Source organism: Onychomys torridus, unplaced genomic scaffold (assembly GCF_903995425.1).
Source record: "Onychomys torridus unplaced genomic scaffold, mOncTor1.1, whole genome shotgun sequence".
Taxonomy (NCBI): Eukaryota; Metazoa; Chordata; class Mammalia; order Rodentia; family Cricetidae; genus Onychomys; species Onychomys torridus.
The window spans coordinates 29,561-45,237 of NW_023412756.1; the positions used below are offsets into that span (position 1 = coordinate 29,561).

Sequence of the window (15,677 nt, forward strand, 5' to 3'; positions counted from 1 at the left end):
CACACATGTCTACCTTCCTCTCATTCATGTCCACTCACATACTGAGCATGTCTTCTTTGTTGTAAATGATCTTTTAAAGAGCAACAAAAACAAAAATAATAAAGGAGCAACAAGGAAAACCCAGTTCAGCCCAATTCCATGGTGAGTGGTCTCTGTTCAGTGTTTATAATTGAACAGGCAGACCTGGGAATCCCAGGTCTTGGAATGTCTTGTTCACTCCGTCTATGATGACTGAAAGTTTTGCTGTGTATATAAATGTCTAGGCTGGCATCCATGGTCTCTTAGTGTCTGCATTATATCTGTCTAGCTTCTTCTGGCTTTTAAAATCTCCATTGAGAAATCAGGTTTTATTCGGATGGCTTTGCCTTTATAAGTCACTTGGCCTCTTTCCTTTGCTGCCCTTAATATTCTTTCTTTATTCTGTATGTTTAGTTGTTTAATTATTATTTGGTGAGGGTACTGTTTTGGGGGGTCTTGTCTGTTTTGTGTTCTATAGGCTTCTTGTATCTTTATAGGCATTTCGTTATGTAAGCTGGAAAATTTTTTTCTATGATCTTGTTGAATATATTTTCTGTGCCTTTGAGTTAGTATTCTTCTCCTTCTTCTATCCCTATTATTTGTAGGTTGGTCTTTTCATGGTGTCCCAAATTTCTTGGGGGGTCATGACTTTTTTGGCTTTAGTGTTTTCTTTGACTGATGAATCTCTTTCTTTTACCATATCTTCAATGCCAGAGATCCTCTCTTCCATCTCTTGCATTCTGTTGGTTATAATTGCATCTGAAGTTGCTGTTCATTTACTCAGATTTTCTATTTCCAGCATTCCTTCTGCTAGTGTCTTCTTCAATTTTTATATTTTCCTCTATAGGTCTTGGACTGTTTCCCTCATCTGTTTCATTGCTTTTTCATGGTTTATTTCAAGGACTTATCGTTTTCTTCTGTTTTATTTATAGCGTTTTTTTTTTTTTATAGCGTTCTTCCCATTTTTTGTTTATCTGTTCCTCCACTTTATTTTTGTTTTCTTCTTTATAAGGCTCTAGCCTCTTCCTGATGTTACTTATAAGGTTGTTTTCTTCTGCTTCTTCCATTCTGTGATATTCAGGTCTAGCTGTTGGAGAAGGGGTAGGTTCTGGTGATGCTGTATTGCACTTTATTTTGTTGTATGTACTTCTGCTTTGACATCTACCCATCTCCTTGTGGATTAGTTCTTGGTCTTATCAGAGCACTTGGTCCAGACAGATCTCACAGATTTAGAGATCCTCTCTCTGGTTCAAATAGAAGCTCTGGGACAGATGGGAGCTCTGCTCCAGATGAGAGTGCTAACCGAATGGGAGCTGGGCCTGGACTCTGAGTCTCAGGAGTTCCCTGGGGTTTCCCTATCTTGTCCAGATGGGAGTTCCAGGGCAGGATGGAAGCTCTGGTCCAGATGTGAGTTTCAGAGTGGATGGTAGATGGGGGTTCTGGTCCAGATGGCTATTCTGGGGCAGGATGGAAGCTAGTGGCTGTTTTCTAAGTGTCTGGAAGTGGCTGGGGTGTCTATGGTCCAGATGGGAGTTTTGGGGCGGTTGGGACATGGGGGCTGGTCTCTGAGTCTATGAAAGTGGCTCTGGTCCAGATGGGAGTTCTGGGGCAGGATGGAAGCTGGGGGCTGGTTTCTAAGTCTCTGGAAGTGGCTGGAGTCTCTCTGGTCCTGATGGGATTTCTGGAGCAGATGGGAGTTGGTGGCTGGTCTCTGAGTCTCTGGAAGTGGCTGGGGTCTCTGGCAGATTGGTGTGGGTGCAGGGTGTGCAGATTGCAGGGTCTGCCTCCAGTCTTGGAAAAGGGGAGTCCTCCTCCAGGGCCCTCCATAAATGGCAGGAAACTGGGGCCAATTTGGGCAGGACCTCCCAGGATGGCTGGTGCTCAGGGGTGGGACCTAGAGGCTGGGGCCTCTCTGATTATAAGCCCAGGCACTCACCTCTGGTCCAGATGGGAGTTCAGGGACATATGGGAGCTGTGGGCTGGTCTCTGAGTCTCAGGAAGTGGCTGGGGTCTCTGGCAGATGGGTGTGTGGGCAGAATGCGGAGGTTGAAGGGTCTGCTTGCAGTCTTGGAAAAGGGGAGCCCTCCCTCAGGGCCTGCTGAATCTATTTAAAGACTTTTTAAAAATTTAAATGCTGCCCACTGTTCTCCCTCCTTCTGCTTCTCTCTCTCTTACCCAACCTCTCCCCTTCCCTTTCTCCACTCCTCCTAGTGGGCAAGGCCTTCCTTAGACATTCAACACAGGCTGGCCTACCATGTGGGGCCTGACACAAGCCCCTCCCCTGCATGAATGCTGAATAAGGAATGGCAAAGTAGGGATGGGGTCTGAAAAAGCCAGTTCATGTTCTCTGGATGAGTCCTGGTCCCATTGCCAGGGGAGCCACAAACACTTCAAGATACAAAACCGTCACCCTCATTCAGAGGGCCTAGTGTGGTCCCATACAGGCTCCCCAGCTGTCAGTACAGTGTCCATGGAGTCCCACTAGCTTTGTTCTGCAGTCCTTGTGGTTTTTCTCATTATGATCTTGTCTCCCCTTGCTTCCATAATCCCTCTTCCCTCTCTTCAGCTGAACTCCAGGAGTTTGGTCAAGTGCTTGGCTTTGGGGTCTCTACAACTGCTTCCGTCAGTCACTGGATGTAGGTTCTATGATGACAATTAGAGTAGCCTCTGATCTGAGTGCAGAGGAAGGCTAGTTCAAGTACCCATTCCACAATTGCTGTCATTGTTAGCTGGGGACATTCTTGTGGTTCCCTAGGGATTTCCCCAGCAGCAGATTTTTCCCTAACCCCATAATGACTCACTCTCTCAAAATCCCTCTATCATTTCTCTCTCTCTCCCAGACCTCTGCCATCTCTAACCCTCATGTCCCTACCCCCCATCTCCTCCACTCCACTCCCCTTCACAGGTTAACAAAGATATCTTAAAACTCTCCCCTTCCTGGGGTGATCCATATGTATGCCTTTCAAAGTCCTCCTCTTTACCTAGCTTCTCTGGGACTGTGGGTTATAGCCTGTTTATCCTTTGCTTTGTACCTAATATCTCTCTCTTTTTTTTTTGGTTTTTTTCAAGACAGGGTTTCTCTGTGTAGCTTTGTGCCTTTCCTGGATCTCACTCTGTAGACCAGGCTAGCCTTGAACTCAAAAAGATCCACCTGGCTCTGCCTCCTGAGGGCTGGGATTAATGGCATGCACCACCACCGCCCAGCTGTATGTAATATCTCTTATGAGTGAGTACATACCATGTTTGTCTTTCTGGGTCCAGGATAACTTACTCATGATGATTTTTCTAGTTCTTTCCATTTACCTACAAATTTCATGATGACATTTTTTGTACCTCTGTGTAATACTACACTGTACAAATGTACTACATTTTCTTTATCCATTCTTCAGTTGAGAGGCATCTAGGCTGGACAGATGTCTCAGAGTAAAAGAGTACCAACTGCTCTTCCAGAGGTCCTGAGTTCAGTTTCCAGCAACTACTTGGTGACTCATGACTACCTAAAATGAGATCTGGTGCCCTCATCTGGCCTGCAGACATACATGCAGGCAGAACACAGGATACAAAATATGCACATCTTAAAAAAAATAAAAAATGAGTCTGACATACCATCTTATGCCTGTCAGAATGGCTAAGATAAAAAATACTGATGACAGCTTGTGTTGAGGAGGATGTGAAGAAAGGGAAACTCTCCTCCATTGCTGGTGAGAGTGTAATCTAATCAGCCACTCTGGAAATCAGTAGAGCAGTGTCTCAGGAAACCAGAAATCAACCTACCTCCAAATCCAGCAATATCTCTTGGTCATATCCTCAAAATATGCTCAGCCACACCACAAGGATATTTTCTCATCTATGTTCATAGCAGCCCTATTCATATAAGCAAACTAATTTTTACCAAGATGAAAATTTTTGAAAATAGAATTTTTCACAATTGGTAACCAAGATTATTCTTTTAAGTTCTTTTGGTTTAGAAGAAGAAAATAATGGATATTTCTGTTTCAAATCCATTTTTTGAAAATGACAATATTTCTGGGAAGCTGCAGATTCTCCATCACATGTTCAAAGGCAAAGAGGATAAATCACAAATTACTAAAAATTCCCAAGATTCCTCAAGGAACTTAAAGTCAACAAGTTTACAATTACAGACTCCTTTTGAAATATCAAGTGAAACACACAACACACACACACACACACACACACACACACACACACACACACAAAATATATCAAAGGAGCTACCATTCTGTCTGGTAATCAGAAGCAATTGGATAGCTTAGAGGGTGTGTTGGGAAAAATTTTGTTCTAATTTGTGCACACATACAAGGTTGAATAAGATGACAGTCCAGAGGGGCCTCTAGAGGACATCTTTGGCTTGAAGAAGAAACCACAAGTTCTGACATTAAAACTGGTGCTCATTCAGCATAGTCCAGAACTTAATAGATTTTGAAGTGAATATTACTTGTGGTCCTCAGGAATCCCAGTGGTCATTGGTGCCCCCTATTGTTACCAGATGTCTCCATAGAGAGGTTTTTGTGCAGGTTCACACTGGAGTTCCCTCACTGTGTCTCTGGCACAGTAATACATGGCTGTGTCCTCAGTTTGCAGATTGTTCAGTTTTAAGAAAACTTGGCTCTTGGAGGTGTCCCTGCTGATGGTGACTCGGGATTTGAGAGCTGAATTATAATCTGTACTTCCACCACTCCATATTGCTCCCATCCACTCCAGACCCTTTCCTGGAGGCTGGCGGACCCAGTGTATACTATAGCTGGTTAATGAGAACCCAGAGACAGTGCAGGTGAGAGACAGGGTCTGTGAGGGCTGCACCACACCAGGTCCTGACTCCTTCAGCTGCACCTGGCACAGGGAACCTGGGGACAAACAATATCACCATCAGTCTTACATCCCATAGATGACATGCCTGGGTCCCTCTCCTGAAACCCTGACACACTTACAGCTTGGAAAGTTCACCAGGCAGAGGAGCAGCACCAGGACAGCCATGCTCTGCTGGAGGCTCTGTTGAGAAGGAGATGGGGCTCCTCAGCTAGGCCTGGGCTTTCAGCCTGAGCCTGAGGGCTGCTTTGCATTGGGAGGGATTCCTGAGAGGATAAAAGGAAGCACCAGGCAAGGCTTCCACTCTTCCCTCAGGTGACTGAGTTTTGCCCTGTGCTTCCTAGAGGAACTGGTGATGGAAACTCAGGAAATTTTCCTGTTTTTTTTCTGGATTTGCAATCCCTGAAAAATGATAAATAGTATGAATCACTCTGTGCAGACCTGACAAGCAAAACTTAAGAGTGTTTATACTAAGTGAGTCTATATCCACACATTATAGGCAGAACTGGGTACCCTGTCCTAGTGCATTTTTAGATCTCTATGAATTCCTGAAGTGAATTTTTGATGGAGTTGGGTCTCTTAGTGATCAGAAACTCTGCTCAAGGAACAGTTAAAAATGTATTGTTTTGATTTCAGTGGAATTTTCTCATTCTCATCATCCATCCAGGAAATAATTTTTGAGGAAGCAGCTCACTTACACAGTTACATGTGATCGTGTGTTTATCTGAGAGCATCCCCACAAGACTGATTTCAACCTCTTCACCTTCTCACAGGGAACACTGTACCTGGAGATTAGGTTTTACTTCCTCTTGGTTTATGTCAGTTTTTCTTTCTCTGTGCACTTATATCTGTTTATACCATGTGACACAGAGCATCTCAGGTTCATAAATATGATTATTGCATTGGTAAGGGATGGGAAGACAAGTTGTTCATAAAACACTATAGTATTCAACTAGGCTTGAGGTTTATGTTAACTAAAGTAGAAAATAAGCCAGAGAAGCTGAAGTCAAGCCAAGGAGTAGAGAAGAAATAGGCATGATTATAGGGACCCAGTGCCTTGAGGTGTTGTTTGCCATAGAGAACAAGAGTTGGCTGAGTTTTCCTTCATGCCATGCTAATGTAAACCATGGGGATATGAAGTGCTGTGCTGGAGCCCACCTGTTCAGTCAGCACTCAGAGAATGTCTGCAATGGTACTGAAGATCTCATGTTTTGTTTCCTTTATTTCTGTGTGCATCATCTTTGTACTCAGAGAGGCAGTAGTAGAGACAGGTCGTAACCTTAGTGAGTCAGCCATCCTGTGCAAGCTCTGATGGTCACCCACACTAAGAGTGCTGTCTTCCCACATTCTTGATGCTCTGAGTGTTAGAAAAATGTTTTGTAGTCATATTGTATGTCTCTTTGTGTGTTTATCTTCATTGGGGATTTTTTCAGTGTGGTTACAAAATTTGGAAAGGAGTATTACAGAAATAAATGTGTATCTCTTATTCTATATTAGAGAATTTGGCATAAGTCTCATTATTCAAATATTTTTGTCATTGTTTACTTCTATGATAGTTTGCATACATATTCTGTACTCTCTTCCTCCTTGGAATTCCCTTCTTCATGAGTTCCCTAAAGGAAGTCATTAAGAAAAAGTTGTTTGCAAAAAGGAACAGTTCATGGTATAGCCACACATTATTTATAATTATATTCTATTTGAGAGACAGATTCTTATTCTTAAGTGTTTTAACATTTGTATTTATTTTTTTTGGAGGACACACGGATACTCAATGGGTCATGGTACCTTGAAAGTACTGGCTCTTACATTTGTGTTGCAGTTAGTATTTAATCAACATAATACAACCTAGGGTCATCACGGAACAAGGAACATCAGTTGGGAAAAAATGCATCCATCATGTTGTTCTATAATAACAACTGTGGGGTCATGTCTTGAGCAATAATTGGTGTATAAGGGTTCAGGAAGATAGGGGTTGTGTCATTCATGAGAAGGTGTTCCTGGGTTGTGTAAGAATGCATGCTGAACAACCATGGAGTTCAAGCAAGTAAGCAGAGTTCCTTCATGGTTCCTGATTCAGTTCCCACCTTCAAGTTCCTCCTTTGATTTTTTTTTATCTTTTTTTCTTTCTTAAGAAATTTTCTTCGCACTCCACATACTATCCATAGAACCCTTCTCCTCCCTCTTCCCACACCTGGCACTCTGTCCCAAGCCACCCTGTATTCCCACATCCCCCAATTCGAGGTCTCCCATGGGGAGTCAGCAGAGCCCAGCACACTGACCCAAGACATGTCCAAGTCCCTTCCCACTGCACCAAGGCTGTGCAAGTTGTCATACCACAGTTACCGGATTCCAGAAGCCTGCCCATAGACCAGGGACAGATCCTTATTCCCCCTGCCTGGGTGCCCCCTCAAACATTTTGAACCATACAATTGTCTTCTGAGTCCAGATGGCCTAGTCCAGTCCCATGGGGGCTCCCCAGCCACCAGTCCACAGTTCATGGACTGACACTAGTGTGGCCAGTCATCTCTTCATGTCCTCCCATCATGATCTCAATGTTCCTTGCCTGCAGCATCTCTCCTCTCTCTCTCATCAGTTGGAATCCCAGAGCTCATCCTGGTGCCTGGCCATGGATATCTGTATCTGCCTCCATCAGTCACTGGACAAAGGCTCTATGATGACAGCTATTTTATTTGCTGGGCTGGTCACCAGAGTAGACCAGTTCAGGTACCCTCTGGAACACTGCCAGGAGACCAAGTTGGGGTCAACTTTAGGATTCCCAAGAGCCTCCCCAGCATGCTGCCTATTCCTATTCCCATGATGTACTCATCTATCATGGTATCTTCCTCCTTGCCATCCCACTTTGTCCCTGTTCCAGCTTGACCCTCCCATTTCCCTATGTTCTCATTCGCTATTCCTCACCCTCTGCAACCACCCCCCAAACCCACTCCACTCATGTAGATCTCATCCACTTCTCCTTCACAGGATCATCCATGTGTCCCTCCTACAGTCTTCCCCTGTTAGCTAGCCTTTCTGGAGTTATGGGTTGCAGTCTGGCCATCCCTTCGCTCACATTTAGTATCCACTTATGAGTGAGTACATACTATGTTTGTCCTTCTGAGTCTGGGTTACCTCACTCAAGATGATATTTTCTAGTCCATTCTTTTGCCTGCAAATTTCATGGTATCATTGTTTTTTACTGATGAGTAGTACTCCATTGTGTATATTTGCCATAATTTGTTTATCCATTCTTCAGTTGAGGGGCATCTAGATTGTTTCCAGATTCATGCTATTACAAATAATGCTGATATGAACATAGTTGAGCATGTGTTCTTGTTGTAAGATTGAGCATTACTTGGATATATGTCTAAGAGTGGTATATCTGGGTTTGAGGAAGACTTATTCCCAATTTTCTGAGACACCATTTACTGATTTCCAGAGTGGCTGTACAAGTTTGCATTTGCACCAACAGTGGAGGAGTGTTCCCCTTGCTCCACATCCTCTCCAACATAAGCTGTCTTCCGTGTTTTTGATCTTAGCCATCCTGACAGGTATAAGATGGTATATCAGATTTGTTTTAATTTTCATCTCCCTGATGACTAAGGATGTTGAGCAATTCCTTAAATGCCTTTCAGCCATTTGAGATTCTTCTGTTGAGAATTCTCTGTTAAGCTCTGTAGCCCATTTTTAATTGGATTTTTCAGTATTTTGATGTCTAGCTTTTTGAGTTCTTTATATATTTTTGAGATCAGCCCTCTGTCAGATATAGTGTTGTTGAAGATCTTTTCCCATTCTGTAGGCTGTTGTTTGGTCTTATTGCCTATGTCCTTTGCTCTACAAAATCTTCCCAGTTACAGGAGGTTCTGTGTATTAACTGTTGCTCTCAGTTTCTTTGCTACTGATGTTATATTTACGAAGTGATCTCTGGTGCCAATGCATTCCAGACTATTTCCTACTTTGTCTTCTGTCAAGTTCAGTGTAACTGGATTTATGTTGAGGTCTTTGATCCACTTGTACTTGAGTTTTTGTGCATGGTAACAGATATGGATCTATTTGCAGCCTTCTACACATTGACATCCAGTTATACCAGGACCATTTGTTGAAGATGCTTTCTTTTTTCCATGGTACAGTTTTGGCTTCTTTATCAAAAATCATTTGTTCATAGGCATGTTGATTAATGTCAGGGTCTTCAATTCCATTGGTCCACAGGTCAGTTTTTATTCCAGGAGGAAGCTGTTTTTATTACTATAGCTCTATAGTGGAGCTTGAGGTCAGACATCCTCTGGAGGCATCATGACCTCTTACCTCAAGCTCTACTATAGAGGATGCTTTGTTGTACAGGATTCTTTTAACCCTCTTAAGTTTTTTGTTTTTCCACATATTGTATTGTTCTTTCCAAGCCTGTGAAGTATTGTGTTGGGATTTTGATGGGATTGCATTGAATCTGTAGATTGCTTTTGGTTAGATTGCCATTTTTACTATGCTAATTCTACCTATCCATGAGCATGGGATATCTTTCCATTTTCTGGTATCTACTTCAAATTTTTTCTTCAGAGACTTAAAGTTGTTCTTTTTTTTTTGGTTTTTCTAGTCAGGGTCTCTCTGTGTAGCTTTGCACCTTTTCTGGAGCTCACTTGGTAGCCCAGGTTGTCCTCAAACTCACAGAGATCTGCCTGGCTCTGTCTCCAAAGTGCTGGGATTAAAGGTGTGCACCACCACCACCCCGCCTAAAGTTCTTATCATACAGGTCTTTAGCTTGCTTAGTTAGAGCTACCCCAAGGTATTTTATATTATTTGTGGCTATTGTAAAGGGTGATGTTTCTCTGATTTCTTTCTCCACTCCCTTTTCATTTGTATATAGGAGGGCTTCTGATTTTTTTGAATTGTATCCTGCCACCTTACTGAAGGAGTTTATAGCTATAGGAGTTCCCTTTTAGAATTTTTTGGATCACTTATGTGTACTATCATATCATCTGCATATAATGAAAGTTTGCCTTCTTCCTTTCCAATTTGTATCCCCTTGATCTCCTTTTATAGTCTTTTTGCTCTAGCTAGAACTTCAAGTACTATATTGAATAAGTATGGGGAGAGTTGGCAGCCTTGTCTTGTTTCTGATTTAATGGAATTGTTTTGAGTTTCTCTCCATTTTATTTGATGTTGGCTGTCAGCTTGCTGTAAACTACCTTTATTAGGTTTAGGTATGTTCTTTGGATTCCTGAACTCTCTAGAACCTTTATCATGAAGGGATGTTGGATTTTGTCAAAGGCTTTTTCAGCATCCAATGAGATGATCATTTTTTTTTCTTTTCTTTCAGTTTGTTTATATGGTGTATTACATTGGAATTTCATATGTTGAACCATCCTTGCATCCCAGGGATGAAGCCTTCTTGGTCATGGTGGATAATTTTTTTGATGTGTTCCTGCATTTGGTTAGCCAGTATTTTATTGAGTATTTTTGCGTCAATGTTCATGAGGTAGATTGGTCTGTAATTCCCTTTCTTTGTTGCATCTTTGTGTGGTTTGTGTATCAGGGTAATTGTAGCCTCATAAAAAGAATTTGGTAATGTTCCCTCTGTTTCTATGGTGTGGAAAAATTTGATAATATTGATATTGAAAGACCCCCAGTGGAGATCTTCCCTCAGGAGAGACCCCGAACCCAAGGAACACGCCGAAACTACGAATCAGATGCAAACAGCAAGAGGGTTTATTTGAATACACAGGTACCTGGGGCGACAAGTCTCTTGGAGGACTTGCGCGCCTTCCTAGGGGAAGGGGGACTTTTTATAGGATCCCAGGGGCAAAGGCGCGGTTACAGAAGCGAGAAGCATAGTTACAGGGTTCCCATTGGTTGATTCAAATAAGGTCAGGGTGAACTTGGGGACATATTCTTAATTCTCGGAAATTTGCTGTGTGTGGCTGACTTGGCCTTGTCTAGGGCACAGTGGTGTTTTCCTAGCCCAACTGTCTATTCCCCAAGGCCAGGTGGCCCATCATAGATATCCTGTTTTGACTCAATGGTTTCTCTCCCAAGGCCGGGTGGCCGACCATAGTTATGAACTCCTGTTTGGCCTTCTTCCCCTGAACCGCAGATATCCTGTTCTTTATGTTTAAGCCTTGTAAAATGGCGTTACAGCAGTCAAGCTAAAGCTATTGTAGGGGGTCTTTCAGTATTAGCTCTTTTTTGAAAATCTGGTAGAATTCTGCACTGAAACCATCTGTTTGTAGCAGGAATCTTAAATGGTCTTATTATTAAAATCAAACCTGTGGCCAGTTATAGGGCTAAATGCTGGAAGATCAGAGAAGCAGAACAAGCCACAGCTACTCACCTGGCCAGTTCTTCAGCTGATCCTGTTTCCTCAGACTGGAAGCCTCTGAGTCCTCATCCAGAATGAATCTCAGCTGAACTGTTGCTCAAAAGCTTAACCAGCTGAACTTCTGCTAAAAGTCTAAAAGCTTAACCAGCCAAGTTCCTGGTCCTCATGCCTTATATACCTTTTTGCTCTCTGCCATCACTTCCTGGGAATAAAGACATGAGTCACCATGAATGGCTGTTTCCAATGCAGCCCTGAACTCACAGAGATCCAGAGGGATTTCTGCCTCTAGAATACTAGGATTAAAGGTGTGAGTGCCTCTACAGTAGAAGTTCAACATCTTAAAATGTTCAGCAAATTGCAAAGAAGCATATCTAGAGGCAGCTTTGTTTCTACTCGCTGCAATCCATTCCAGTCCCTTCCCTGGAGCCTGGCGGTTCCAGTACATATACTAATCACTGAAGGTGAATCCAGAGGCTGCACAGGAGAGTTTCAGGGAACCCCCAGGCTGTGCCAATCCTCCTCCAGACTCCACCAGCTGCACTTCACATTGGATATCTGTAATAGTAGAGTACTGTGGTCAGGAAAACGTCACAAACACCCACTCTCCCTCCTACTCATGTTCACCTCTTACTCATGCTCCCACACACTCAGCATCTTTTATTCCCCTAAATAACCTTTTACAAGAGTTACATAAAAAATGCAGTTCAGCCACAGCTTCATGGTGAGAAGTCTGTGTTCAGTGCTGATCCCCGAATGGTAAGACCAGGGAACTCAGGACTGGGCTCCTTTGCAAGAGCTACAGGGTCATGTCAGGGATTTTTATGAGCAGAGGGAACCTAATTTGCATTTCTTTCTGCTATATCATCAGCTCTATGGTTGAAGTAGAAGATGGTGCAGATGTTAGTACAGAAGGCAGAGATGAAATGGGTGAGTTGGGCAGGCCTGGCAGTGTTACAATATTGCTTATTATGTACATGTGATAAAGTATTCACTGTGCTGTGATTTAACCATGTCCACAACTCTACTTCATAATTATAATATTTTGAAAATTTAAGGATAATTGATATAATGCTCAGTTATCATTAAGTAGAAATATTAAAGTCAAGAAACTCCTTTGAGAACTTAGCTCAGTAGTATGCACAATTTCCTAGACTTGAACCTCTTTTTTGTAGAATATACATCTCCAGTATTTGATAAGTGGCAAAGCTTATTGAAATCCCATTTTATTCTTAGTTGTTTAGCCTAAATTTTTCTGTTGTGTATTTATCATTGTAGTCATCAAATCACATTTAATTTTAATATCTTTAAAGGAAGCTCAAGTTCCATGTCTGGGACTACCAAGGAGTCCACTTCCAGGACTCTAGGCCACACTTGGATGTCCTTCCATCTATCTAGCTCTCCTTGAAGATATGACATATGACAGACACTTCAACGGTGTTTGGGCAGTAAGTCACAGAGTGAGGTCTTGACATAACGACTTCCTACATGAGACTAGAAAGTTTGACTTATAATTTTTCACTTGCAGAATTTATTCTGTATGAAGGAAACAACTTTGTTGTGGCTTTTGGATCCTGTGTTATGTGGTACAACTATTTCTGTAGTTTTCCCAGGAAAGTAACTAAGGTTCACAGAAATATGTACAGGTCTGTATCAGTTTTGCTTTGGAACCCTCAGGCACAAACAAAACAACTTCTCAGGGTGTCTGGTGTGTTTCCTGTATTAAAGGAAAATCATATTAAGTAAGACAAAGAAAGCCACGAAGAGGTGAAGAAATGCCCTTGCTGGACACTATCTGTACCTCCTTTTTGGATTCCCACAATTAATGAGGTGTTGGCACCATGTGGTGACTTTCACAGGCCCTCAGAATGGTTGCTAGGAGTGGTATAATTGAGTATATTGCTTTATTTCTATTTTTTAAGAACTTCCATATTGATTTCTATAATTTCTGAAACAATTCACATTCCAGGATGAAATGTGTTACTTTCTTTGTGTCTTTACTGTTATTTGACATTTGATTTCTTGATAAAAAACCATTCTGATTTGAGTGAAATGGAAAAAGACAAACATTACATTTTCTACTCCCTGGTGCCTAAAGATATTGAACATTGTTTCATATATGTATTGGCCATCCATATTTCTTCTTTGGAGAATCATCTGTGGTTAATTTTTATTTTCATTTTTATTTTGTTTTTCGAGTCAGTGTTTCTCTGTGTAGCTTTGTGCCTTTTCTGGATCTCGCTCTGTAGACCAGGCTGGCCTCAAAATCACAGAGATCTGCCTGGTTCTGCCTCCCAAGTACTGGAATTAATTTGAAATTTCATCTCAACCAAGTAGCGATGGATAATACTGAGAAAATAAGTGACAGCAAATTCTACTGATGTGTCTGAAGTGGAATCTTTCATCATTGTTTGTTGGAAAGTTAATGCAGATGGAATTGAAATCAGTGTGATGGCTACTCAAAGAATAAAATTTAAAGTGGAAATAAAAATATATTCACAATAATTATGGAATAGAATCTTCCTCAATGCCCATGTACTGATGAAGAGAAAATAGAAATATGGTAAATATACACAGCTCCATTGCACTTGCCAGTGAAGGAAAAGGAAATCAATTTTCAGGATAATCGGTAAAAACCGGAAACATTTTTGAGTGAGGTGAACCAGGCTCAGAAAGGCAAACTTCACAGTTTCTCACTCATATGAGGACCTTGCTTTTAAATCTTTGATGAATGGGTTTTAATATGGTATGGTTATATATACTTGTATAACTTGAAAACCACTTATAATAGGCAGATCCAATGTGAATTTTAAATAGTTTTGTCAAATAATATCTGGGAAATTTTCATCATGTATGTAATATACTTTAATGATAACCAAACTCAATCAATGCCACCAGACACTTCCCAGAACCATAAATAATTCTCCCTCCCAAGTACATGTTCTCTTTTCTTTTAACTAAAACCCACCACAGAGTCCAACTAGTGCTATAATGTGCCCCTGTGTGCAGGACCATCCTCTAGGGCATGGACAACTTATCAGATTCCATCCTCACAAAGAAGACTGACTCTCCCTCAGTAGCAACATCTATTAAAAGGTTCCAGCCAGGGGTAGGACCTTTCTGCCATTCATGCTGGAATTTTGGACTAGCTTGATTTTGTGTAGTTGGTGTATAAAAAGCCACAGTTCCTATGAAACCAAGTGTCCAGTGGTTGTGTCACATCTGGAGTGTCAACATTTCACAGAACTCCTTCCCATCCTGTGGCTCTTAAATTCTTTCCATTCCCTCTTCCATGATATTCCCTAAGCCTTTGATTGGAAGTTAATGCAGATGACCTATGTACTTACTTTACAGTGTCAGCATTTCTTCCCTGTGAGAAATGCCTCATCACACTTAGAGGTCATTGAAGGCAAAATCGTTAATAATGCACACAACTACTTCTGGTTAATTCACAAAAGAGATCCAGCCTCTCAGACAGAGACATTTACCACCTTATATAGACCTGTGACTTCTACAATCCACACATACTGCCATCCTTGAATCTCACTTAGGTACCAGGTTAAACTTTGAACAATTTAAACAGAGCCAGCAGACTGCAGAGGTATGGTCAGGATCATTTCTTAAGTATACTCCTGTGGTTCTTTTCCAACAGTTGTTACCTAGGATCATGTTGCCCACCTGGAATTATATGGAAAAGGACTTAATGGTGGTGTCATCTGCTCTGGCCATAGCTTCCCTATAGAGGGTATATTCTTTAATTTGGGACAGAGCTCAAGGACTGGATATAAATCACGATAGTCTTCTTTTGTTTTGGAAATGGAGCCTCATTGCAGGTCAGCCCTCATAAGCAAACATTTACAGAAGTTGTTTCCTAGAAACTCTAAATTTCAATTATGCTACAAACTTTTCTAGTAAGCCAGGTCACTGTACCACTCATCTTATAACCAGGTTAGTGGCCGTGTTCCTTCCGCTAAATTCCATTTTGTGTAACTTATGTTTTTCTAAGTTAGTTGATATTGAAGCCTTCATAGCATCAATTTCATTACTTCAGGTTTCTCCTGCATCACTTCTGGGTGCTCAGAGTCACATATTCTCAGTGTGTGCACAAGTTATGAGTTAATACAGTTTTTTTCAATCCATGGGAAGAAAAACTTCTCTGACCATGTTTGACAGCAACACAAACCTACGTATGTGAACATAGATGTGTGGAAGGCAGTGTGACAGTACTGCCATTTAAAACAAGAATACCAGCAGTTTTTACATCCCTAAGGCCCATCACCTTCCCAGTCATGGACTTCCAACAGAGCTACAATATCAGATACTCAGTCCCCCCTCTGGGACAAAACCCAAACACAAGAAAGTCATTTGATTTGCCTGATACCCCAGCCACATCCTGAGACTCAAGACCAGCCCCCAGCTTCCATCCTGCCCTGGAACTCTCACCTGGACCAGAGGTGAGGGCCTGGGGCACACTCAGAGAGGCTCACTCCTGGGTCCCAGCCCTGGGCACCAATCACTCTGGGGA

General features: G+C 41.9%; 1 gene segment (V, D, J or C); it reads right to left on the bottom strand.

Annotated features, from left to right (window-relative positions):
* Positions 1-4,518: 4,518 nt before the first annotated feature.
* Positions 4,519-5,013, bottom strand: LOC118575851. The segment is given in 2 exon segments: positions 4,519-4,883; positions 4,968-5,013. Coding segments are annotated over 2 exon segments (411 nt in total).
* Positions 5,014-15,677: the final 10,664 nt, after the last annotated feature.